General features: G+C 50.7%; 1 protein-coding gene across 3 annotated transcripts in view; it reads right to left on the reverse strand.

Moving 5' to 3' along the window:
- The window catches only part of LOC129195168 (protein dispatched homolog 3), a 148,072-nt gene that overhangs the window by 8,266 nt on the left and 113,112 nt on the right, over positions 1 to 26,694 (reverse strand). For all 3 annotated transcript variants that reach the window (XM_054800990.1, XM_054800991.1, XM_054800992.1), the window contains 16 exons: positions 14,559 to 15,495; positions 12,544 to 12,763; positions 10,751 to 10,887; positions 10,181 to 10,315; positions 9,796 to 9,956; positions 9,290 to 9,429; positions 8,363 to 8,508; positions 6,701 to 6,862; positions 5,600 to 5,761; positions 5,039 to 5,161; positions 4,306 to 4,442; positions 3,444 to 3,625; positions 2,862 to 2,992; positions 2,587 to 2,762; positions 1,459 to 1,585; positions 191 to 336 (listed from right to left, as the gene is read on the reverse strand). In XM_054800990.1, coding sequence (XP_054656965.1) covers positions 191 to 336; positions 1,459 to 1,585; positions 2,587 to 2,762; positions 2,862 to 2,992; positions 3,444 to 3,625; positions 4,306 to 4,442; positions 5,039 to 5,161; positions 5,600 to 5,761; positions 6,701 to 6,862; positions 8,363 to 8,508; positions 9,290 to 9,429; positions 9,796 to 9,956; positions 10,181 to 10,315; positions 10,751 to 10,887; positions 12,544 to 12,763; positions 14,559 to 15,495 — 3,222 coding nt within the window. The remainder of the gene's footprint in view (positions 1 to 190; positions 337 to 1,458; positions 1,586 to 2,586; positions 2,763 to 2,861; positions 2,993 to 3,443; positions 3,626 to 4,305; positions 4,443 to 5,038; positions 5,162 to 5,599; positions 5,762 to 6,700; positions 6,863 to 8,362; positions 8,509 to 9,289; positions 9,430 to 9,795; positions 9,957 to 10,180; positions 10,316 to 10,750; positions 10,888 to 12,543; positions 12,764 to 14,558; positions 15,496 to 26,694) is intronic.

Consider the following 26,694-nt stretch of genomic DNA (forward strand, 5'->3'; position numbering starts at 1 on the left):
AACTGTGGCGTAAGCTGCCACTTCTAGCAACTTGTCAGCGTGGCATCTGTCTGCAACAAGGCACAAACGCTAGCAAACACTAAATTATGGCTGCAAATGAAAGTGGCCAGTGCAGAAAGAGCAGAGCTAAACCCCTAGAAGTCGCAAGAAGAAACTGCCACAAGGATAGGTGGCAATGCCATGTGCTCACCGATTCAAATGCCATGGAGATCCACTGCACCTTCCCATCCTTCACCCCCACTGCCCCATGAGAGAGCTGTCCAGGCAGCAGGTTTGGCTCAGGGATGTTCTTGCACTCAGGGTGCAACATCTGCAGAAAGGAGGAGATGCTGTAACCTGCAGAGAAAGAAAGAGCAAGGGATGTAGGAGCGAGGGGGAAAAAAACAAGAGAAAGTTGCAGGCCCCATTTGTCAGCAGCTGCTTCCCCTTGCAACTCTGACTTGTCAAAGCCCTTGAGGTCTCAGCACCAGAACCCTCGGCTGCTGCTAGCTTGAGAGGGCACTCTGTGCTGTCAGCACTGGACAGGACGCTACCAATGCTGTTTGTCCCCAGCTCTCAGGAAGCAGTACAAACAGCAAGCGCTGGGGAGCTGTCTGCCTGGCCTGGCAGGCACTTCCTCCAGGCATGAGATTAGCTTTTGGCCTGAAGCCATTATACACTTCCTAGACTCAGCTCCACAACTTTGTGACCTCCGAAGTTGGAAGAGACAGTCACTGGTTAGGTATGTGAAGCCACAGGGGCAGTGAGTAGCCTCATTACAATGAGATCAGGTGTGATTTGCTGGTTATTCAGGAGCTATTAAGAAAATATTTACTTGTCCAAAAGATGGTAAGTATATCACAGCAATACTCATGACTGGAAAGAACAGATGAAATTCTATTATCTTCACTGGATCAAATCCTGAAGACTATGCCCAGCTTCTTTGGAGTTAGAGACCATTTCTCTTTCTCATCTCCCAGAAAGCATGACCAGGGCATGTTCTAGAAGGGTAAAGCTGCCTTGCGAAGAAAAGCAGGCAGCAAGAAGCAGCCACCCCTTTCTGCTTTGCTGTTGAGGACCCCAGCTTGAACAAACATTGCTGCAAGCAGAGCTGCAGAACAGGAGTCTGATGTTCCTGCCACGCTGTGTATTTCTCATCCCCAAAATGGTTGGCACACCACACAGAAACACAAGGCGAATGGCCCATGGAGATGGGGGCTGTAACCTGAGCCAGGGGGAAACAGGCGGAGCTGCGCTATGGCCAGGTCAGGAGAGCTGACTGCTGAGAAACACCTCTCCTCCCTGCACTGCCTGCGTTTATCATTGACTGGTACTTCCTTTCCCTTTCCCTGCTTCATCAAGCCGGGATCTGAGGGTTTAAAAGCCCTTAGCAGCCATACCGCTCAGACTGGAGGGGGAGAGCCAGTCTCCACCCAGGATCTTCCCAAGGACTCTGTGGCTGGCGCTAGTCCGACCTACCCGAGGGCAGGCACTGAGCCCCTCCTGGCTTCACCAGCTCGGTGTTGCTGGCAATGGCTTTGCAGAGGCGGCACAGGTTGCCAATCTCTTTGAAGAGGTCGAAGCTGTCATCATAGATAACGCTGCCCTTTCACAAGGAGACACAACAACAAGAGCACCACACGTGAGGCATACACACAGCAACTGGCACAAGAAGGCAGAAGCTGAGTCCTCTCCTGGCTACGCAGCCTGGGACTAGTTTATACAGACCACAGGCTATATGGTGGAAAAAACCCACCGGACATCTTTGTGTCACCAGATAATCCAGGAAGAAACTAAATGTCTTCCCTCCCTCCCCAAAAAACAAGTCAGGCAGTATCACAGAAGCACTGATAAATGAATAGCCACCATGCCATGCCCAAAACCGCTAGGGTCTGCCTAAAGGAGCAGCTCTGAATCTCTAGTAGTGCCCAGCATGAAACTCCAGCTTTCTGCCCACTCCACTGTCTGCATTTCACGCTGCCCCCTCCAAAGGAAACAGGCAAAGGCTGATTCTGCACAGTGCCCCCAAATCAGAAGGCAGGAAGAATGGCAGAAAGCTAAAGTGCATCTGCCAAGTGACCAGAGTTAAGCATAAGTTTGCTGGGGAAAGGCTGTGAATGTGTCAAGGGAGATAAGCTGTTCCTGGAAAAGTCACATTTAGTAACTTTTTCCCGAAGTAATTGATTTGCATTTTTTTCATGTTAATACCTCATAAGATAAACAGTTATAGAAAAATATTGGTTCCCTGGATCTTGAATTTATAGTGAGATTTTTATACTGAGCTCAAGATGGGTTTGCTTCTAAAACCTTCAGGAAAGCCAGACTTAGACTCAAAATTAGAAGGTTAGATATTGCACTCAGAAAGGGATTTTCTGAAAAGTCTGAAGTGATTTCAGTAAGGGCTTCCTGAGCTCCATTATTTGTGAATTTGCCAAAACAGAAATGTACTTTTGGCTCATCACACTGCTACCATCTCTGCTATTCCATATGTTTAGACCGCTGGACCACACTGCTCAGGCTGTGGGGATTAACTAAACACCATCCAGAAGACCATCCTTCACTCATCAGCCCTGAGCATGCCTGTCCACCATGCCAGAATGTGTGTACCATGTCTCCGATGACGTGGTTGTCCGGGCGTCGTGTGCGATTAACACCTCTGATACCAAACACTACAAACACCATGGCTCCCGTGTCTACCAGTGGCCGCACCGCTGGCTTCCCGCAGCCCGTGTTCATGCAAGGATTAAATCCAGAGGTGGCTGACAGCTTTGCTTTGGGTGCAGCTGTCAAATACAGAAGAAAAGGTTGGTTACATTAGAAGGTGGCAAAAGAAGGTCTGACTCCCTGGACCTAACAGGCCAAACAGGTCCTCATCAGCTTACCTTTCTCACTGGGCACATAAAGGATGCCTTTGGTGGGTCCATCTGGGCTAGAGCTGAGAAGACAGCCAGGAGGTGCTACACACACTCGGCCATGGTAAGGGGGCTTGTGCGACTGGGCAAAATACAGTTTCCTGTGCAGCAAAGAAAGTTTGTTATGGAGGACCAGAGGTAGTAAAGATGATGCGTCCAAAGCATTACACGGAAACAGATGTTCTCAGGGACAGTTAAGGAAACGGTGAACAACTCCAGACCTGGGTCCCTAGCCATTGCATATTCTGTGCTGCCTGTTCAGCCCAAGAGTTCAGGTAGGTAAGGGCAAGACCAAGACAAACAATGTCTTTTTGCCACCCAAAGAAGCCTCTGGTCACAGACTTGCACCTGTCAAGCCTTTGGCACATTAATGATGCTATAGGCCTGCAAAATAACTTTGCAAAATGGGGCACATTTGCAGCAAAGCAAGTCCTAGGGCCATGGGTGCCACCAACTGAGGGCAGGACTGGCACTGGACATTAGGCATCCCCTATCAGCCACTCGGCCGTGCTGGTTTTGCTGCCTGGCTCTGCATGTGTTTTGGAAGGTTACCGTGTTCGCTGCTGCTCCTTGGCGGCCACGTAGAAACTGAAGTCGAACTTCCAGCCTCTCTTGGTGTCACAGGACAAGGTGGTCATCATCCACTTCCTGGGGCTCGTCTGCTTAAGCAGCCCTACTGTGGACACACAAGCTGTCAGCTTCCTGGTGAAGTTACCGAAAGGCACTCTATACACCTAAGCAATGGATTAATGAAAACAGACACTTAACTCCACAGGGTTGCAGCCTCTTGCACATTAGCATCACACACTCCCCTCCTCCCTGAGCACTGGCACAGCCACACAGAATGAGCACTGCAGGCACAAACCCAGCCAGCCCCCAGCCTGCCTCCTTCCCAGGGTTGGCCAGCGTGTGATGGGGCCCCTCGCCACCCCCATTCTCTGTGGCCTAGGCTGAATGGTGGCTGCTCTGTCCAGGATGAGGGACATCTGAAAGCGAGTCCTCCTGGGAGTGCGTGTGTCCAATATGGCCTATGCACAAGCAATGCTGCCTGCTTGCCTGTGTCTGGGGATGGACAGAAGGAGGCAGTGGGAATCCAGCTGTCTCAGCAGCAGTTTCTGCTAGAATGAGCTCAGCCAATGATGCCAGGCCACATCTGATCTCCACAGACACCCACACTTCTGCTCCCATTGCTGACAGTCACATCGCCAACAGACAAGTATTGTGGCGCTGCGAGACATAATCTCTAACAATGCCAGGCAAAATGCCCTCCGTATTAGCTACCTCACTGCAATGCCCTGCAAATTTCACCCTGAGCTACCTAGGACCCCATGGAGAAATAGGAGGAGGCTCTTGTGCTCACCTGTTGAGTGCTGCACTCTTGATAGAGGGGTCCAACATCCCTGGACTGACTCACCTGGAATGAAGGCACCTCCCCGTCTCCCGGTGACACCATCTGCCAAGGGGCAGGGACACTGGCATTGAGTGAGAATCTGTAGATGGCTGGCCTTCCCTTGCTTCTTGACTTGGAGACATACACAGTCCCCTGGAGATCTGAAGAAAACAGAGGGCATGAGGGCTAGTGGTACTTCTCAATCAGCAAATCCTACAGATATGGACAGCAGCGAAAGAGGGTTCTTTTGTCTCCTCTGGGGCAGCAGGCACAGCCTCTGCCTTCTAGCAGCACAGCACATCTTCCAAAGGTTCTCACAAATATATCCTGAGCTGCAGTAATTCCTGATGGCTTATTGATTCATGTCATCTCGGGACCTGGCCCAATAACTTTTATCTTCAAAATCCCTTGCATAGCAGGCTGAATTTACTCTCGTCATGGCCTGCCAACAAGTTTGTGACACAGCACTGGGATGCAAAAGCTCTGAGCTCCTAGCCCTGTACTCAGAACAGAGGGATTTGTCACTAGACTGTACTGCCACCTGGGTTATGGGACCACATCCTAGAGAACAGCAGGCATTCAGGGAAGGGGGATTGTAATGATGCCCCTTACATCCAGCAGCAAGCTGAGGCTCAGCAGGGCAGGGTCTGAAGAGAATTTTTCCCCATCAGCTATTCAAATCATATGATTTAGTCTTTACCCAAGCGGACCCTTGGGCCCTAGACCCAAACGTGGTCAGTCATCATGCTCCACTTACCTTGCTGCCCTGTATCACTTATGCTCCCTTTGCTTCCCCAAGGTGACCCTGAGCCCCTCTTCTTTTTTTCCAAAGAGGTTCGGATGTTGTTCTGCAAACTGTGGGGCTTTTCCTGAAACAAACCTGTCCCACAAGGTTAGTCAGGGAGGAAAGATTAAATGACACGACAAGAGACTGACCAGCCCTGCACACACCACAGACTCTGCTATTGAACATGAAACCCTAAGCAGGGAACACAGAGCCACAGACCCCCAGCTGGTCACTGGCGTGAGACTGGCACTTATGAGTAAAAGTAGTCAGTTTTCATGGACTATAAAGGAATTGCTCCAGGAGAAACACTCAGGTAGTTCCTGGCTAAAGTAGAAAATACTTTTCAAAATATTCCACCTCTACAGGCAACTCAGCTATCCCACACCCAGTGTGCGCCTCCCCTCAACAGGGTCTATCCAACGTCCAATGAGATATTTGAACAATGTGGGCCTCTACCTCATGTTTCAGCTCCTCCATCCCAGCGCTTAGGCCAGGCTGCACCCAACGTGGTCTGGGGACCAGCACTCTCACCTGAGCAGGTAATGCAGGAGATGCCTTCAGCACTCAGGTTGTATTTCAGGTCTAGCAGCACCTGGATGTTAGTGTCTGGCCGGAACAAGACTGGAGCACGGCTAGCTGGATGGAGGCGGCTAGCAAAGAATATGGACAGGAGCAAAACGAGGAGAAAGAGCCCTGCAAGGAGAAGCCCAGGTAAGTTTGTGGGACCCTATATCTTGCACTTAGGACACACTCAGACAGCACATTCAGGGATGTGGCAGAAAGATGGTATTTTCAACAGGAAAAAGGAACAGAACCTAAAACACACAGGCAGCTGGGCTTTCTTGTAACGGTCCCATGCCTGGATAACCCCATCAGGACTTAGAATCATAGAATGGTTTGGGTTGGAAGGGACCTTAAAGATCACCTAGTTCCAACCCCCCTGCCATGGGCAGGGACACCCTCCAGTAGACCACGTTGCCCAAAGCCTCATCCAACCTGGCCTTAAACACTTCCAGGGATGGGGCAGCCACAACCTCTCTGGGCAACCTGTTCCAGTACCTCACCACTCTAACAGTAAAGAATTTCTTTCTAACATCTAATCTAAATCGACCCTCCTTCAGCTTGAACCCATTACCCCTAGTCCTGTCACCACACTCCCTGATAAACAGTCCCTGACCATCTTTCCTGTAGGCCCCTTCAGATACTGGTAAGCCGCAATTAGATCTCCCTGGAGCAGCCTTTCCTCCAGGCTGAACAATCCCAGCTTCCTCAGCCTGTCCTCATAGGAGAGGTGGTCCAGCCTCGTGGCCCTCCTCTGGACTCTCTCCAACAGCTCCATGTCTGTCTTCTACTGGGGCCCCCAGAGCTGGATGCAGTACTCCAGGTGGGGTCTCACAAGAGCGGACACTTGTCATTTCAGATCTGAGTGAAAGGAGAAGGATGGAAAAGTTTGAGTTCCTCTTCTCCTTAGGGACTGACTGTTCTGAGGACACTCTTCCACTGAGTTAGAAGCCATGTATTATGTCCCTTTTCTCAATCCCTTGTCACTAATAATCAAGGCTTGGGGACTGATTGAGATGCTGTCAAACCCTCTAAAATCCATGCAGATGGAATATCCTGCTCTTTCCTTACCCACAATCACCCATCTGCTCTTCACTGCAGACCACAGCACCCAGTGTTCCAGCAGCTCCTGCAGATGAGTTATCAAGTGACCCCGGTTGCTCTTCTCTGCAGGGAGCTGCAGATTTTCTGGCATCACAGATACCAAGGGGACATCCCCCATTTCCAGGGAGACTAGAGAGAGAGAAATCAAAGGCAGTCTCAGTGCTCAGTGTCATGAGTATCCCTCATAGCTTTTTGCTCTCCTTTACAAAATCTTCTGCAAAGCACTGTACAACTCACTCAAACTAAGGAGATTGAGTATGACCCAGGCAGAGGCAGTGACTTACCCAGGATGTCCTAGGAAGCATCTTTCTCAGGTCACTGCCATCTGATAGCTACATTTCTAAATCCATAGTTCAGTCCAAAGCCTATGCTTCAGGCTTTTCTTCCTCTGCCAGATCCCACTAACATTGTCCATATGGTCACAGGGACACTGCATGCTTCTTGGGCCAAGCTGAATTTGTCCCTGTCCCACTAAGTAAGTCTTGCAGCTAATTACACAGGTGACCTCTTCCTGGCTGCAGCCTGGCTCCTATCTCATCTCTTTTCTCCAGAGCAGGGATGCCTAGGGAACTGCCCTCTTCTCTCCAGGTGAGAAGTGGGCATTTACTGTAGTGGGGTCAAAGCATGCCTGGCATGCTGTACAGCTGACCCACAAACCATGCTTGGTCACCAACTGGAACAAGCTGCTTTGCTTCTTCACAAGTTACCTGACGCCCAGGGGCCCCGGGAGAAAAGCATCCTGCTGTTTACTCTGCCCAAGGGAAGGGGATATTTCCATACATCACCATTGCATGTGGCTCTGGCATACTAAGGGGACAGCTCTTGCAGCACAGTGCCAAGGCTTAGGTGTCTGCCTATCAAAGGCAGCTCAGAGCCTACCCTGCAGGGAGGGGGTCTGCACGCGGCTGTGGAATTGATGGGCTCTCGGCCATTGAGCCATTTGCCTTCGGTTCCAGTTTGCTGCTAGGCCTGAAGGCTACTCAATGCCCAGACCACCCCCGTTGTGGGTTTTAAAAGAAAGAGATTCCAGCAAGTTCTAAAAGCCAAGTACAACAGAGCATGACCCCGTAAGCACTCTCATCTTCGATAAGGGTTAGAAGGATTATCTCCTGCTAACAAGAGATAGGGAATTTCTCGGCTCTTTTTCTAGACTGCTTATGTGGTCTCAGGCAAGTCATTGCCCTCTTCTTGCCATGACAGAGGACATGCTCTGAGGAGGTGATGCTGGAGAATAACAAAGCGTTCTCTCACCTGCTTCCCAAATGCAGTGCTCTGAATGGCAGGGAAGAGGGGAAAAGGCTTTACTTAAAGGTGAGCTGTCCTGGTGCTATGGATTAGATGTTTCACGGCTACGTCCACATCACAATCAGTGATTCCAGCCAGAAAGTACAACCCACATTAGACCCAGGAGGATTAGCAAAGCAGTTAGAAAGCATGTATCGACCCCCACTGAAGATCTCAAAGCAACTTACAACCATTAGGGAGTTCAGAATCCTACAGTCTCCCATGACAGCACCATCTCCAGCTTAAAAGTAGGGAAACTGAGGCATGGGCCAGCAGCAGGGACAGGACTGCAGGATGAACAGGGCAGTGTGGTCCCCCTGAAGGCACTACACAGCAGGCACATACCAGGCTCCTCCTCCACACTGAGCAGTGGGATGTCATCATCGAGATAGGGAAGCGTTTCTCTGCCTGATCTGGAGGTGGCCTCCGAGGCAATGAAGAGATCTTCAGCCAGATGCAAGGCACTCTTTTTGGTGCACTTCTGACTACAGCTGGATTGGAGCAGGGAAGGAGACAAAGGCATGAGTAAAGAGTTACCAGTGGGCTCCTTCAGTGATAAGGAGAGCAGCAGCAGCCTGCTCCAATTACTTGGAAAGACAACAGGCAGTGACACGAGCAATTTCCATTGCTAAGTGCTGAGAGGTCGGGGCTGAGCTGCTATGGCAAAGCAGTAGCAGGCTGGGCTGGATACACAGAGCAGGGCTGAGCCATGAACACTGGGCGCTGAGTGACGGAAGTTTCAGCAGTTCATCTCCCTGCTAATGAATTAAATCAGGCCGGGTCATCTGCACTGCTAAAGAGCAGGGGAAGGGGAAACGTACTGACTTTCAAATACAAATCTGCACGCACTGCTTGTGCTCACAGGCAGAAGCAATGTTGATCTAACTTGCAGGGCCTGTGTCTCCACAGCTTGAGGATTTAGCTGTGCAGTAAGCACTCTGAGGACACAAATGGCTTCAATACGCCATGGGATTCAGCAAAGACGTATGAGTGGCATTGCTGAGTCTGGCTCCTGGGAGGCACCTGTGCACACACCAAGGGGAATAAGACTGCAACCTGGCCCTTCCATTTTACTCCAATCTGGAATGTCAGAAGTTACATTTCCCTTCTGTTAGAGACTAACAGGGAACGGCAAAGCCAAGCTGCCTGAGGGGGATGAGGTTAACTGAGAGGGATGAAGATAACTGAGATCATAGGGCAGGGATTTGCACACTGCCTTGGCCATGAGTTCCACAACAACTTCCCACCCACACGAGGAGTCTCCAGGCTCACCTGGTTTGGCAGGAGCTCTCTAGTGGGGACACATAAAGGGTCCATATTCCAAGAGCAGCTGGCATGGTGAAGAGCACAGCCACCCAGCAGCAGGACACAATCAGCGACATAAAGAGTCCAAAGTCATGCACAGCTGGGATCTACATGAAGAGAGAGGACATGGAGTTGGGATCAACTAGGGCAGGAGACCTGGAGAGACATCAGGCCAGAAAGAGGTATCTGGAGGAACCTGAGAATAGCACATGCTGACCTCAGTCATGGTAGTCAGCAAACCTGGTAAGTACAGAGCTGAGCTGATCAGTGGCACTGGAAATATTGCCCTGGATGCTGATACAGGGAGACTGTCCACTGCCTTAGAGGAGGTAAGGGACAGCCCTCTAGGGCAAGCAAGTCCGGCATGCCCCTGTGCTGGAGGACAGGGGTAGAAAGATGGTGCTGGCAGCTTCCCTCTATAGGAGGGCCTCTGGCAGAAACAGAAAGTCCCAAATTCCAAAGCTGCAGTGTACCTGAGAGAAGATGTTGGCAGCATATGCTGCGGCTGTGGTTAGGGAAGTGAAGAAGGTGGCCTTCCCTGCTGTCTGGATAGTATGGATCATGCGCAGCCGCAGGTCCTTGAGGTGGGTAGCTTGGCGGTAGGTGTTGATGAAAACAAAGACATCATCAACCCCTGGAAAAAGAGGGGGGAGATTGTGATGCTTTGCTTACAGTAGGGACACATGCTAAAAAGCTATTTTCCCTTCAACATCTGACCTGCAAGTATTTCCCTTACAGGTAATGGGGTGAAAGGGACTGAAAATTCAATCTGCATTTGCCGCTGTCACCTTTCTCTCTCCTGCAGGCAGGAGTTGCTGTAAGGCAGCACAGGTAGGTTTTGAGTAAGGATGTGCTTACCAATCCCCACAATGACAAAGGCAGCCACACCGTTGAGTATACCCAGGTACTGGATCCCAAATACAACATGGTACAGGAACAGAGCCACCAGGCAGCTTAGCCCAATACTGGCAATGCCAAAGAACGACAGGAACACTATAGGAGGAAAGGAACATATTAAAAATAGTATTTCTGGCCACCCTCTGGGAAAACAGACACCTCGCATCAGCCCTGTGGGAATAACGGTTCCCAGGAGTGTGTTCGTGACAGAATAGCTCAAGGCTGCAAAGGTATCGCTTGCAGACTCCTCCCCATAAGGCCCAGCCATTAAATTTACACCAGCTTTACACCAGCGTTACTAAGATGGGAACCTTGCATCTTATTCCTATTCTCCTGTGAGCCTTCTCCCCGATTCTGCCCACAAATCTCTGCTCTGGAGAATCAGACTTGCAGGACCTTCTGCATGCTGCTGTGCCACAAAGTCAGGCTGGTGTCAGGGCATCAGAGTGTCTCCTGGGACTTGCACAGACACAGGGAGTCACGGCATATTTGGCTTTGTGTGAGAGCAGGGCAGCCGTGACTGCAGCTTACCTGAGCAGGAGGTAAGGATGTAGACCAAGACAGCTATGCAGCTACTGCTGATGAAGGCCAGCAACATGTCATTGTTGAAGGTCCTCCTCACTTCATAGTCAAACAAATCTGTCCCTCCGTACAGCACCTGGACCTTGCTAGAGCGGGAAGATGTGAAAGAAGGAAGAGGAGTAGGCAGAGTTGAGTGTAAAGGGAGCAGAGCCAGGGGATTTAACAAAGCAGGGGATTTAACAAAGCACAATGTCTCCCCAAGAGGCAAAGGAGGTCACTGCTCTAATAAACTTGGCAGTTCTATGAGCAAACACCTCAGAGTAGTGAGAGCAGGTTGAACAAGGTTGCTGCTGGAGGTGAAGTTCACACAAGAAGGGAGAAAAATAAAAGAGCAGGTCTAATATTTTTAAAATTCCTCCAGTGCATGGTGGGTCTTTGGCACTAATAGACTTCTTGCTGTCAGCAAACAGCTCCTGAAGCCTCCAAAGCCAATTCCATCTGGAATCCTAATCATTGCTTATTATATTAAGCACAAAGGTAATAACCAGCAGATGCAGGCGGAATGAGAGCTTATCAGAAACCATATGATTTACCAGCTTCTGCTTCTGGAAGCAGGCTCTGAGCGGAAGTAATCCAAGATAATTTAACCAGGAGTACAATAACACTGCACCATAGGAGGCTATCAGGAATGCGAGCTTCAGAACTGAGCCTTGGCCCTAATTCCCTTTTGGCTTTCCATAACTGCAACCTACTCTGCCAGCCCATTGCTAAGGACGCTCTGTGGCTGCCTGCTTTCAGGGCTGACAGGGGCTGGCTGCATTTCGCTCTGCTTCTGAAAATCAGCATCCCTTCGTTCTAGGAGCTATTGAGATTCAGAGCAGTAGAGAGCCGGAGACTGAGAAGGCACACTGGCACTGGGACTCACCACCTTCCCTCAGCTGTCTGGATACCGTGCTACTCTTTTAGCCCTTTTAGCTCTACTTTACCATCTCCCTCTCACAAGCGCTGAGCAAAGCTCTATTCAATCAAAGTCTCACAGACCTGTGGTGAAGAACGCCTGCATTTCCTGAAACGTATCCTTCCCTGAAACTCCCCTCCCCATCTCTCCATACAAAGAGCAAACACTTCTGGAAGGAGTTACACTGGCTTGAGCAAAAGCAGAATAACAGCCACAGGTTGATGTCTTGAGTAAGGACCATCTCACCACCTGCATCAGACCAGTTGGGGCCGAATTCAGACCAGGAAGGCAAAGCAGCAGCTCTGCTGGAGCCAGTGGAATTGGACTTGTGAGATGGAAGCAAACAGATCCAACGCCAGACAGGGGCTGAGTGGAAAGGCAGGCACTGGATTCAATCTTTGGCTACCTTTCATTGTCTCTCTTCCTGCCTCTGGCGTGCTGCTGCAGTAGGAAGTGGCATTAAAGAGAAGCATGTGAGTGGTTTGCTGCCATATGCTCCTCACCCTCATTCATAGTGCCTGAGCCCAACTTCCAAGGAGATGCTTTTTCCTCCTTCGTCTGGAGCATTACGCCGTGGCCACTGTTCCAGCCTGACCAGCAGCAATCTGAGCTGGCATGCCAAGCCTTCTGTGCCTAGCGCTGCCAGGTGAGACTGAATGCTGCACAGCTATCGGAGCGGAGCAGGCATGTCTGCCCTGCGTAAACCTTAAGACAGAGCTTTTACACCCTGAAGGGCCTATTCCATCCACTCCTTCAGTGCAACAGCAAGCACCGTCCTCTCCAACCTCTGCCCTTCCCTGCTCTCGCGTGCTCCCAGCAAGGCACCCTCTGCACACACCCTCACCTTGTGGATTGCTTGGCCAGCATGGCCACGTAGGTGATGACAAAGTTCTGGAACTTGTGGCGCTGCTCCTCCCAGCGGTCCTCCACTGAGTAGTAGTTTGGCAGTGGTGCCCCAAAGAGGATTTCGCTCCGCAGCAGGGAGCTCTTCATGTTCTCGGCAGACAAACCCTCATCCACATACCAGTAGAATTCAGGGTGGGTCATGGCCAGCTCCAGGGACCCTGCAGGAGAAAGCAGCACCACTTTTTTAGTTGACTTGGCAAGGCACAGTATCTATGTCCTGGTTTTGGCTGGGACAGAGTTAATTTTCTTCCTAGCAGCTGGTATAGTGCTGTGTTTTGGATTTAGTATGAGAATAATGTTGATAATACACTGGTGGGTTTAGTTGTTGCTAAGTAGTGCTTATCCTAAGTCAAGGACTTTTCAGCTTTCCGTGCTCTACTGACTGAAGCTGGGAGGGAGCACAGCCAGAACAGCTGCCCCAAACTGGCCAAAGGGATATTCCATACCATATGACATCATGCTCAGTGCATATAAAGGGCAGTTGGCCGGGGGTGGGATCACTGCTTGGGGACAGGTTGGTCAGCGGGTGGTGAGCAACTGCACTGTGCATCACTTGGTTTGTATATTCTATTATTATTATTTTCTCTTCCTTTGCTGTCCTATTAAACTCTCTTTATCTCAACCCACGAGTGTTACTGGGGTTTTTGATTCTCCTTCCCATCCCACCAGGGGTGGGGGGAAGGAGGTTAACGAGCAGCTGTGTGGTGCTTAGCTGCTGGCTGGCGTTAAACCACAACAGTCTAGTCTGACAAAGGGAAACTGGGAGTGATCCTGTCTTTCATCAGAGTGATGCCGACTGCTGCTGCCTTGCAGAGAGCAAGGAGGGCTGGGGAAAGCTGGATTGCAAAGACACACATTCCACTTCTACTTTGTGATTCTGTTTGTGATCTTGCCTACATGCAGTTCCCCACCAGGGACGCATCTTCCACCCAACCGATCTGAACCACAGCTCCCCCAAGCAGCAATGCACACAACATCCCCATCAATACTCCCACTGCTGGATGCACTTAGTTCTCACACATTGGGCCAATATTTGCTCCATCACACTGGGAAGCACAAGAATTAAACAATGCCCGCGGAAGATGAGGAGTCTTGGCTCTGCTGTGACCTGGTACCTCTGCCAACTCATGGTGTGAGCGATGCAGGGATGGAGGCACTCAGCTAGTTGAGTAAGAGACACTGCCTGCCTATCCCCAAAATCTAAGTCCGTTTGAGTTCACATTAGAAAGACCCACAAACTACACTCTTTCCTGTTTTGGTAGCAGAACTTGTTACTCACACTGGAGCAGATGGAGTTAATTCTTCGCCTGCTCCATGTATGGCTCCTGGACAGCTATCATCTGCAGCCTGTGCTTGGGAGACAGATGGAGACTTCATCCCACAGCCACATCACACCCACAGACTCCTCATGATTCACCTCTTTTTCACCATCCAGAGCCTATGCTCTACTAGAAGGGCATAGTACAGGGTACAGAGCTGGGAGGAGGAGGCAGGGCCTTCCTCCTCTTTTCCTTATAGGAGCCTTTCCAGCTGGTGACTCACAAGCTGCCTTTCAAGCTCCAGAGCAGCCCACAGACCTCTTTCATCTGCTCTATGGTGCAGGGAAGCTCATCCTTATTGTCTGTCCAAGACCTGACATTCCTCTAGTTAACTACAGTCATTTACAGGGGACGAGGCTCAGTCGAAGGCATCTGTACAATGCAGGACTCCCTCTCATCTGTCCCTCTTGTTTGCTTGTGTGACCCACAACTGAAGTTGCTAAGGCTTTGCTGAAAGGGTTGAAAAGAGGCCCTAGTGCAGAAAAGACAATTCCTCAAGGCACAACATGGCAGCATCTTCCTCTCTGCACAAGGCATTCACCCCTCTTAGCTGCCCACCAGTAAGTGACCGACTGAACTTGCAGGAGATGCATACCTTAAACATGCCAGCCCTCGCCCATGGCCCTCAGCTCACCTTGGATGTCAGCAAGGTCTTGTCCCATGCCGTCATAGTAAATCTTCCCTCCTCTCTCAGTGGGGAAGAAGTAGGTCATGAGGGAGCTGGGAGGGGAGCAGTAGGAGTAGGAGCCCAGGGGCAGGTCCTTCAAGACCTCGTGGGGCTTCCAGCAGAACTCCCGGAAGCGAGGGTGGTCCATGATCTTGCGCTCAACCTCGTGGATGGTAACCAGGCGCTCAGTGGTAAAGATGTTGTTTTCAGAGTCGCCTCGAGCCAGAAAAATGAGCTCGATGCGCCAGTGAGCATGTGTCTGTGTGTTTGCGCTGATGTAAGTGCTGGAGTAGTCCCAGCGTGGGGCACCCCTCCCAGTTCGGGAAGTCCGGTTTCCTGGGTTTAGGCGGACAAGGGGCTTGGGGGAGCTTGTCCTGTCCTCTGGAGTGCTGCGCTTGACCCGCGCACTGACCCTGAGATGGGAAGCATTGAGGTGAAGCTGCTGGAGCTGCTCAAAGATGAGCCTCTGCAGGGTTTCAGAGGTGAAGTCAGCCAGGTCCCGGCGGTTCCTCCCCCATGACCCAAACTGGGACTTGAGGGCCAAGGCAAGTGCATCAAAGCGCTGAGAGGACTCGTGGTTGCGGATCTCAAAAGCATTGTAGGAGATGTCAATATCCAGGGCTGGGTAGTGGAGGAACATGACAACAGCAAGCACAGCAGGGATGGCACAGCCCAGGAAAAGGATGAAGCCAGCACAGTACGGGTTGGTAAATACCCAGCCAACAATATTCCAGAAGCCGGATGTGGGAAGCGTGACACGCAGGGGCCTGACTCTGCATGGACTTTTCCCACACAACAGAGCACCCTCTCGCCTCTTCCGGGAGCTGAAGGCTACCTCTTCATCTTCCTCATCTAGCCAGGCATCCTGTAACAAGGGGTCATCCTCTGTGTCCATGTCCAGCGCCTGCACAAAGGGGTAGAGAAAAGCAGTCAGCAAGGCCCAGCACTGGGTGGCACCAGGCACAGCCATGAATCCATAGTAGTTGCCAAAGGGTCTCAACAGCAGAGCCGGGGAGGGAGGTTCACTCCAGCGCTCTCAGTCCTGCACCCTCAGCAGCAAAGCACGACTCCTTTCAAACCCTACAGATTTGCCACAGCCACTGAAAGAACAGGCTCGCCATGGGGTATCCCACACCCTGCCTGGCACAGGATCCAGAGAGGGGAGAAGTTCAAACTACAGTCCCAGAGCTCAGTGCTCTGGCAGAAGAAGGCTCTGCATGGCTCCAGGAACACCAGGCATGGAGATGACAGGGGATTCACAGTATGCTGCTCAGACTGCAGCAGCAGGAACATTTAATTAGCTAACCTGGTTTTCATGCCCAGGAACAGTTCATGCTACCAGATGAAAAATGCAAGGGACCCTATCTTCGTCTCTTTAAAACTGACAATAGATTTTTCCCCCAGCTATTTATAGCTGTACTCATCTTTCCCACAAAGCACACATGTGCGTGCACACACAGAACCAGAAGCACATGCACCCACATACCTGCGCACACACACATATGCGCACACTTGCATGTACCAACCCCCAGAGACCTCTCTCTAACCCTGCTCTAGTTCCTGAAGGGCTCTCCACCACCAGTGTGGGAGGGGAAAGGGCTGAACAGCCCTGCTTTCCTTTCATACCTGCGGGATATTGTTTATGGAGTGAGTTTTCCCGGTTCCAATGGAAAAACTAGGAAGCAAAAGCAGTCACTGCTCCCGTGGAATGACAAGGGGGAAACTCTCCCTGATCAGCCCACACTTGCGCAGGAAAGAGGAGAGAAAAGGAGAGGAGAGAAAGGGAGACTCCCTGGGAGGTGCTCTCCTTTGCAGGGGGCTGCCAGCACACACCGGTTCTTAGACTTTCCCGTGTGCCCCTCCCGGGTGCTGCATGGAAGCCTCTCAAGCCAGGAAGCTGCAGGTGGTGGTCCCTGGGGACAAAGCCCAGACCCTGCAAGTGTCACTCCCTTTCCCGAGTCCCAGCAGCAAAGCCTGCAGCCCCCCGTCACTGAATGAACAGATTCAGTTCCTTGCTTGACCCTGATAGTTGCAAGTAATTTACACACAGGCCACAAGCAATTTACGTGCTTTGCTCCTAACCAGTGCTTCTATTTTAACAGGACTTCTATCAGCAGGCAGATGAATTGCCAGCACCCTTTAACTCTAGGTCCTCAGAAGACCCGGGAGCTGCCTGAACTTGGACTGAGAGAAAAAACAATGGGGCAGAAATGCTCCCTGGCAGAAGAGGGATGTGCAAAGGAGCAAGGGTCACAGCAGTCTCGCTGGCTCTGGTCAGCCTGGGTGATGCCTGTGGCTTTGCTCACAGGGAGTTCATGCGAGCTACAGCAGCTCCCATGGGATTCACTCTGGTCTGGGTAGCATCTGTGCTGCCAGGCTGGGCAGAGCGCTCCCAGTGTTGCAGAGCCTGTGGAGAACAGGAAGCCTCTGAGCTCCAGCCTCCCTGCGCCTGCCCACACCAAGGAAAGCACAAATGTTGATCAGTGGTTTTAATCTGCAACTGATATTGTCTCAAAACATCCCACCCTTCCTGTCAGCGTGAGAGCAGGGACTCCTCCAGCCCCTTGCTGTGGTTAGGCTCATGCAGCTGGCTCACCCACCTTAGACAGGCTGCAGAGCGCTGTGCAGGAGGGTATGTGTAAATCTGTGCTGAATCCTCCTCCTGCTCTGTGAGCTCACAGTGCAAAAACAGATGGGCACCACTGATGGCAGATGTCCACAGTCCCTCTTCTGCCAGACCCCAAATCCTCGGGAGGCTAAGAAACAGGGCAAGGAAAGGGCGGCTGACAAAATTCTGCTGTATTGTTTCCCCCTTCACATGTAGGGCTGTTAGCAAGAACAAAGCAAAGGGGGGTCTTTTCAAGTCTCTGGAAAGGTTAGGAAAAATCTAGCTGGTTTTAGTCTCCATTAAGACTTCTTTAGTATTCAGGATGCATAATTCTAAACAGCCAGGGAGTGTCTGAAAGTTTCCCTGAACAGCCACGCATCACTGCGTGAGCCTTGGGCCCCACGGCAAGGCCAAGAGTGTGCAAACAACGCTGCCCAGGACAGCTACTGGGGTGTGGGTGCTCCTCCACCTCAACTTCATGGGCATGCATACCCAGGTGCTCTTCTGTTGTTGCTTAGAGAGAGCCTTACTTGCATCATGACAGGGAGGAAGCTTTCCCAAGTCTCTGAATCTGCATATAAATGCTCTCTCAGCTGCTCCTTACTGCAGTTTTGCCTTCTCTCCCACACTCTACACCCCCAAACACTCCCCACAGAGCAGCCATAATCCCATCAACACTGACAAAGCAGCGGAGGGCAGTGACATCCTCCTGTGTCTCCGAAGCCTGCTGCCACGCCAGCCCCAGCTCACAGGTCGCCCCACGCTGCTCGCCTTTGCAGACAGACATCCTCAGCACGTGCAAGCCCTTGGCCAGCGTGTAACTCCCATCCATCGCTCGGCTGACAAGTACTATCCCCCTCCCCCTCTAAGAGACAGCCAAGCTACAACTTCAGCTCAGGCTAGCAGTGCAGATCGGTGCTGTGTGAATGTAGGTGCAAACCTCGCTCATCCCATCCGGGCCAGCTGGTGTGTACATGGAGTTACCTCCACTCCACCCAGCTGCCCCTTCTCCCATGGGCCTGGGCTCTCCTTCAACAGAATGGAGTTACTGCAAGACCTGATCGAGCATACGTATTCTCTCTTTAGAAAGAGAGGTAAAGAGCCATAATAATTTCCCATTTATTGAGCTACTGAGGAGAAGAAGGGAAAAGATTCTAATCCTGAAACAGAAGAGCCTGCGCGTGACAAGAAAGGGAAACAAGAGAGACTGAGATAGTAATAAACCAGCAGAAAAAGGATCATACCATCTTCCTTTTTAACCAAGAGCTACATCCTCAACTCAAGGAAGGGATCAGATCTCAGGCACCTCCCTCTGACTCCTCCATCCACTCTCATGGATACAAATTCTGATGCTGGTGTAAACCCCAGCACAGCAAATGCTGGAAAAGCCCCTAAATTATATGCACTCACATGAGAACTGAGTCAGGGAAGGATCAAGATTTGGTCCAGGTGGAAGGGCAAGGAGGGAGGCACCTGAGCTGTGCTGTCCCTGATGGTGACATCCTCCCTCTGCATGGAGGGTAAGCACGTGCGTGCATCCTGCCCTTGATCCACCACACCTCTGAACTCCCTTCGAAAGAGAGTTTACCACGATTCGGCTGCAAAGCCAGACACAGCTCACTTAGTGTGGCCCTCGGGATTCGTCTGGCTTTACCGCCTTCGTCAGATCCTGCCCGGGTCAGGATGAAAGCTTATGCAACCCAAAACACGGCAAACTGAATTAGTGGGGGAGATAAACCCTGAAATCAGCCAGAAGGGGAGTGAAATGCATTTTTTCTGCTTGAATTCTACTTGGGGGCTGGCCTGTTTTCCCTCCACCACTTCCTGTACTACCCAGGGACTCCCAGCATTGAAGCATGGCCCAGTTACTTTTTTCAGTTCCAGGATATGCACAGTGGACCTAACCTTGCAGCCCTAATCAAAGCTCTGCCTCACTTCTGTGCAAGCTTAGCCTGCTCTAGGTTGGAAGGAGTGGAAGATAAGAGCAGTCCTAGGAGCCCTGGATCCATTTCTTTAGAGAAGAGGCACTGATTCAGCCTGTTGAGGTAGGCATTCAGATTTCTTGGGCTTCCCTCTGCCCCTTCAAAAGCAAACAGGCTTCCTCCTGGTTCGAAACCAGCCCGGACTCTGTAGGGTGGCAGACCCTCCTGTGAAGAAGGTTCCTGGCTCAGATTTAAGGTGCTGCTTACAGGCATAGCTTCCATTAAGTCAGAGAAAGGTAAAGGAAACTGGGCAAAGTATTTAGTAAATAAATACTTTAAGTGAAAGCCTCTGCCACCCCACCCCCCCATGACAGGTCTGCCTCACAAAATACCCTCTGCTTCCCGAGTCGTGTGCTTGGCCACACGAAGCCAGATCTTGCAGGAACCTACGACGCCACATTATGGACAGCCCTGATCCAGACTGCCAGCAGGAAGCAAGAGCCACAGCTGCAGTCACCATGGGGTGCCCCACGTCAGGGACCCCATCCCACTGTCCTGATGCTTTCAGGTTTTTCCACCAGGAACATACAAGCATTGAAGAGATGCGTGAGAGTGAAGGACAGGCCCTGAACCAGCTGCTTGAGTAAAAAGAGCTCCGCAAGCCTGACCACACAGCCTGAGCAGCTCCTGCTTTCTGCACAGCCACGCAAAGGCAGACACTGTGGGCAGACTGTGCAGACCGGGCAGCCAGCTCACAGAACAAGGGTACCTGACACAGGGAAGATGCGGGGCGTGGGACCCTTTCCCTTCCCCACACTACCATGAAGTTCAACAGCAGGATTGCAGAGCCACAGAGCTCTGCTGCATAGCTCTGCTCTGCAGAGCCGCCCACAGAGAGCACGCTGCGAAGGGGCTTTTGCCTAACGGCTGCACGGAAATCACAGACCCTGCGTTCCTCTGGCAGAGCTGGGCCGGCACAGTTCGTGTTCAGCTCACCCACGTCCCAGCCTGGCATCGGCACATGTTCATCTGCGCTGTCTCGCTCATTCAGCCAGCCAAAAACAGCTTGGGAACAGGGAAGGGGGAAGCGGGGAGAGCCTGAATCTCAGCACCACAGCCACAAATGCTACCAGAGCCCAAGGGAAGAGGCTCACCCCTTTCCTCCCTGGATGGCTGTCACAGATGAACCAGTGACTGGCAGACTGGGCCTCCAAGCCCATTGATATCTGCACCCTTGTTCAGCAGTTTAACCTGGGCATCCATCCACGTCTTGCTGTAACTTACCAGTCTGATCGAGTAATGAATTAAGCATTTCAAGCGCTGCAGGGCTATGGAGCACAGCGTAGCAATAATTAGGACTCCTGTGAGCCTGACACACAGCAGAAAAGAAGGGACAAAGCCAAACCTGGGAGACCTTAAGATCAGCGAGAGTTTTGCCCTTGACTGCAGCAGGTGGGATCCAGCTCAGATCCCAAGGGCCCTGCAGGGATTGTCACTCGCTTGCACCCCAACCAGGAAAAACACCCATGCAGCTCCCACACGACGGGGTTCTTTTTCAGTGAGATCTAGGAGAGAAGAAAGTCATTGACAAGTTGGGGAGAGGCAGTGACAGATGAGGAAGCTAATTACACCCGACCTGATTAATTAATGCTGACTTTCAGATTAAAAAATCCTCACTAGTGTTCCATTTCAATTACTCAGTTGTTCCTTCTTACAGGAAAAAGGAAGCCCTGTGCATCAGCAAGCTAGAAAGAAAAAAGGAAAGAAAGCACAAGGCTAGAAGGGGAGGGAAAGACAATTTCTGTAATATGGGAGATTCCTATCGACAAAATAATTAAACTTCACATTCATTTCTCCCACGGGCAAACCTTTCAGAGCAGAGCTAGCAGTTTTGTGATCCTATTTGTATTCCTGAAAACTCTTGGAGTTTCTAGCAAAGGCAGCTTTATGCCCCTTTGTTAGCTATATAAAGTTCCTCTAAGAGGCAGAGAAAGGGACTTTGTGCTTGCAAAATCATCTGAAGAGCATCCAGCTGCTGCAAAAAGCCACCTCTCGATGCGCAGTTGATGATAGCAGGGATGGACACAGCGCCTCCCAGGCCCTGTTATGCTGAGGAACGCTGTACACAGCTCTGGCCACGTAGAACAACTGGAGGGCATCATTAATGCATACCCACTCTAAAGCAGGGCTCCGCAGCGACACTGAGACTCAGGACCAGTTTTGCTCTGCACTTGAATCACTGAGACTAGTCTACAAGTATAATTTTAAAAAGCAACCAAGAAGGGCTTTCTCAGGTCTCTGCTCTCCCCTTAACACGGCTGTAACTGAGTGCATGGAGTAAGCTGTGTGTTGCCATTTGCCAGTGCAGAACACCCTTCACAGGTGGGAAAAATGAATCGGTAAGGAGGAATTAAATACAATTTCTGGGTCCCAAGCGGAGGTCTGACTTTCAGAGGTGTTGCACTCCTGGAAAAGCAAAGTAGTCCCAGGACACCTCAGACTGGGCACCTGACCCTGATTCTACTGACATACTTCTGAAAACACTGGCTTAATTCAGCCATTGGCCAGAACATATACTTGAGGATACAACCCAGAACCTGCTTCAGTGGGACACAAGCCCAGAGATGCACGTGCTGCTTGAACTGGTTTAAACTGTTGGCTGGGCTGGCTCCACCATTATTAACCAAGCAGGTCTACTTTTCCAGCTGTACAGCACAATGCAGCAGGAAGGCTTTTAACCCATTTTCTTTCTGGGCCCTTTGCATTTCCCTTCCCACTTGCTTTAAATCCTTTGGTAAGATGCACAAAAACATTGCCAGACCCCAGGCACTTTGCAGATCAGAATGACATCAAAATGCTCCAGCAGCACAGTGCTGTTGGGATTGCAGCACAATGATGTAAATATGCGTTTGCTGGGAAAAAAGTTCAGCAAAATGATTTAGTATATATATTTAAAGCTCTATCGTCTGCAATTCCACTTGCCCACAGGAGGCAAGACAATAGATAAAGCTGTGTACAGCATGGAGGACTGCCTGATCTCCCAAGCTTTACGAAATCAAGTACATGCATGCACGCTCACTCCTAACTGGGGTGTCCTCTTTCACTGCTGACTGTCCTACCCTTCCTTCCCCTTACAGGCACTTTTACACCCTGGCTAAGATAAGAGCAGCTGAAGGAACTAGTCAGACTTGATGATCTTAAAGGTCTTTTCCAACCTAAATGATTCTATGCTCTATCGACCTGCTTTCAGAGCGGACAAAGGCTCATCGGAGCACTCTCAGCTCACAACATTGACATCGAGGATCTCCTGCCTGCACCTGCCTGCTACTCCAGGTGTCTGACAAGCACTGATTAGATCTACTCAATTGCGTGCCAAAAACAGCGTGGAAAGATTAGCCGCAAAGTCAAGCACTCACCAGTCAGGAAATGCCAAAATCAGGGCTGACGCAGCATCCTTAATTTGCCCCCCTTCTGTAAATGCTTTGCAGTGCAGTTCTTCTTCCAAGCCCAGTGTCCAGAGGCAGAGACTCTGGCCTTCACCAGTGCATGCGATAGATGATGCTCCCCGAACCCAGCAGCTATTCGCTACCTTGTTCTCTCCTCATTGTTCAGCGTGTGGTCTCACGCCTCATTTCCTGCACGTTGCTCATGCCTGGCTCAGAGGCAGAATTATTAATTTCCTCATGAGCTTTTCAACACCGCCTGTCACGACAGAGTCTGAGGGCTGAACAAACAGGACTGAACGGAATCTTCTCCTAGCATCTCTGAGAAGGAGGAGGTGGTGTAGTCCGCATCTGACAGATGCAGGAGCTCAGGAGATCAGAAGGAAAAAAATCGACACTTGTTTTGGGTGCCTAGTTTAAGACACACAAGATACCTCATTTCTTAGAGTGCACAGAACAGCACAGATGGGGGCTGTGTGCAACAAGCTGCAAACTCCGCTTTGTTCCGCTAGTGTAATCTGAGCTGTAACATCAAGTGTAACCACCACTGCGCAACGTAACCTCTGCGCTGGCGAGGGACATCCAACCTCAACGAGAACCAATTTCACGCAATCTACGTTAACCAGTGACGTGCATGTCAGTAGTGGGACACCTCAGAAAGGCTTAATGGTGCCAGAAAGTGCAAGGACCACGAGTTCCCCCATCTCTTTACCTCTGACCTGGCCATGCGGACAAGGAACAGGCTGAAGAAAGGGAGTGCAGGATCAGTATACAGGGAAAAGGGAGAGAGACTGGTTTAAAAGGTGTTTGCTTTGCTGTGTGAGAAGCCGCTACCTGCACAGAGAGCGGACCAAGAAGAAAGTGGACAGAAGAACTAGGTAACCTTACAGCTGTGATCCACACAAGGATGTACAGCAAAAGCTTTTGCTTTTGTTTGTTGCTTTCAGAAATCAGCAGCTGCACTGTGCTTTGCTAGGGGTAAGATGCCTGCCAATAAGAACTAGCTCAGCCATCCGAGTTTCCTATTTTAACACCATGCTTTTCCTGAATGTTTCCTTCACTAGGAAAAAGAGTGATGCCACAGCCTTGGATCGGGGATGACCTTCATATGGCATTAGCTTGGGAAACTGAGGCAGCCCAACCATGGCTCCAGCAGGTACCAGCTGGAAGGTCTGTCCTTCCAGCAGTAGGGTGCTACCTCCTAAGTGACTCCAGGAAGAATCTGTATTCTGACAGATTAAAAAAAACCATCCAAAAGGACACAATAAATTGCCCCAAAATACTTGCTTCAAAGTACTGACACCGGCACTTTTTGAAGAGAAAGGTCACCAGGATTGTTGGCAAACCATAAATGTTCAGTGCCTGCCATCCCAGGATTACTGCAGAGGTAAACCTACACAAGAACTTTGCTAACATGAATGTCGTTACCAAAGAAAATTCATTTCCTGATATAAAATAATTTGCTCCTGGTTATTGTAACTAATGATTGTGGGTGTTAAAAGACAGCTTCTTGGTTATAATCTCAGGAAACATGCCTTGCAGCCTTGTGCCATGTTTACCACTTGAGTGAGTTGCTTGCGCTAATGATAAGGCCCCGCTGTCACTCAGGCATGTGGCACTTAAGGTTTCTGCACACAGGCACCGAGCAAGCTGAGACACCGACACACTTCAGAAAGGACTTACCTAACCACTACAAAAATTACTCAGATTTTGTCTGAGCCCCAGCCTCTTGCTGTTGCTAAGTAAAGGGTTGGCTTCTGGATCAGCTGTGTGCCTTTGGGTGCCTTGACAGAGACTTCAAAAGCACCCTGGATCCCACCTACCAGAGGCCCAAGATAACAAGCTTGTTAAAGGAGTGTGGATTGCCACACGCCAGTGTCTATCCCTGAGCACCTGTGTTCATAGCAAAGCCTTTACAGATCATTAAACACAGATGGCTGCCACAAACCAGGGCCTTGTATTATTATCCCAAGAAGCGTCACTCACTCCAGGAAGGAATCTCAGACCATGGAGAGGACTCACCAATTCCCAAGCCCCTGGAATAAACTGCCTTCCCCAAAGCTTGTGTGCTGCTCTTTCATAGATAAACTCAAGCTTCCCACACCATCGTCACCCTGAAAAGGAAAGCCAAGTCCTGCTGTCAGCCCTTGCCAGTCATTTATTATTCCACCCTGTGCTCAGGCTCCCCACTTTACGTCACCGCGGGCACTGATACCACTCTATGCTCAGCTGCGTGATCTGACCCTGCTCCCCACACCTGCTCCGTGCAGCAGGAGGAAGTCTGAAGACAAGGGCTGGCTGTGCGCTCTCCTCCATCTGCAGCTCCCCAGCAATAGCCTGCTTGTGTGCACACCGTGCTTCTGGGAGTCATCAAAACACCCTCTCCTAAAGGCCCCTCTCCAGAGTCTCCCCATAAGCTGCTAGTTCATTACCGAGAAGGAGGAGGGCAATTTTTTTCCTCCCCGTGCATGTGAGCTGCTTCCTCGCCAGCAGCCCAAGTGGCAGTTTGTGCTGAGGGGACTTTGCTGGTTGTGGTTCTGCGGGCAGCGGTAGGAAGGGTCACGCAGGAATGCCAACCTACGCTGCCAGTCCTTCTTGCCAACCACAGCACAGGCAGTTATTTCATCTCCACTTCTTGCCACTCCAACATAAAAAGTACAATTAAGCTTAAAAGAAAATGTTGTAAGTACTCCCCTTTACCTGAAGCGTCTGTATTCGGCCAGCTCTGCTCATCATGCTCTGACCTTCCAGGAAAAGGAGGTACAGGCAGAAAGTCCCATTTGCACATATGTTGGAGTCGTATGGGTCAGAGTGTCTCGCTCCAGATGCTACCTAGCCTCGCTCTAATGGATCTAAAGGTCTTGCCTTTTTTCTGCTATAATTTACTGACATCAGAAAATGCCAGATTCACAACAAGAAGGCTGTAAGGACTGCAATCTGTGGTGGGGACACAGCTCCCACAGCATTTCAGTCCTACTCAGTATTTCAGCACCGCTTTCCACATACCAGCATGAAAGAGGAATGGGTGATGCTGTAGTCCTCTTGTAAATGAGGGAGCAGAAGGCATACCCAAGGTCGTTCATGCACCATTCCAGCTCCATGCACTGAGCTGAGCTCACCTGTGGTATAGACATGGCCTCTTATTTCTGAAAACATGAGGGCCTGAATTTTGGGGAGAATTCATGCTGACAGTCACTACAGCTGAGTGGGAATAACTGCAGCAAACCATGCTCTATTATCACCCATGGAAAACTCAGAGTAGCTCGTAGCTAGCTGGCTCTCAGCAGCCTATAAAGTGGGATGTGAGCAGGTATGTCTTTCTTGCCTCCCACACTTCTCTCTCCCTGAAACATATGCAGCTAGCTGCTCTTCTCCCATGAAAACCTGGTGCTTCTGGAATTAGATTAATTAGCACTGCTTTTTCATCTTCTCAGGATCAGTGAGAAATGTGGAAGCAGAGATGTAAACCCCAGAGGCTGGAGAGCGTCTAGTGCCACAGCTGAGTGCTCCAGAGCAGGACCTGGGTGAACACAAGGTTTTCCAGAACAGAAGGAAAACTTCCTGAGGGGAAGGGGAGGATGTGGAGACGAGACGAGACAAGATGCCTCAGTGCCTGAACAGCATGTCGGTAGATCCCCTGCCAGCACAAGGACTTAAAGCTTACTGCCAGCTGCACCAACCATGCAGAAACTCACATTAAATGTTACCACAGCTCAATGAGCACAGTCCTGCAGACCGCTAGCGGAGGAGGGGCAGGGTCTCAGAATAAGCAAACAGCTTTAATGACACATTAATCTCAGGGAGAGTCCAGGATGCTTCCTAATGCAGACAAGAGACACTAAGAGCTGGTTCCTGTTAGTCCCTGTGCAAGGGAGGGAAATGTTGCTGGCAGCAGCTCCCAGAAGCTGCCAGTGAAGCCATGTCTATAGGACACAGATTTAGGCCACCAGGACTGAGCTGAGGCAGCAGCGGTGTCCCTGCTCTCTCCTCTCTTCTCCCTCCCAGCACAGACCCAGAGGAGTGTCATCTAAGCCTAGCACAGGGGCAGTTCAGAAGGAAGTGGAGACCACCCATGTCCCTATTCTTCCACCACCGAAGATTCAGAGATGAACAGCCACGCGAGCTGCACG

The sequence above is a fragment of the Grus americana genome, chromosome 21 (assembly GCF_028858705.1).
Source record: "Grus americana isolate bGruAme1 chromosome 21, bGruAme1.mat, whole genome shotgun sequence".
Taxonomy (NCBI): domain Eukaryota; kingdom Metazoa; phylum Chordata; class Aves; order Gruiformes; family Gruidae; genus Grus; species Grus americana.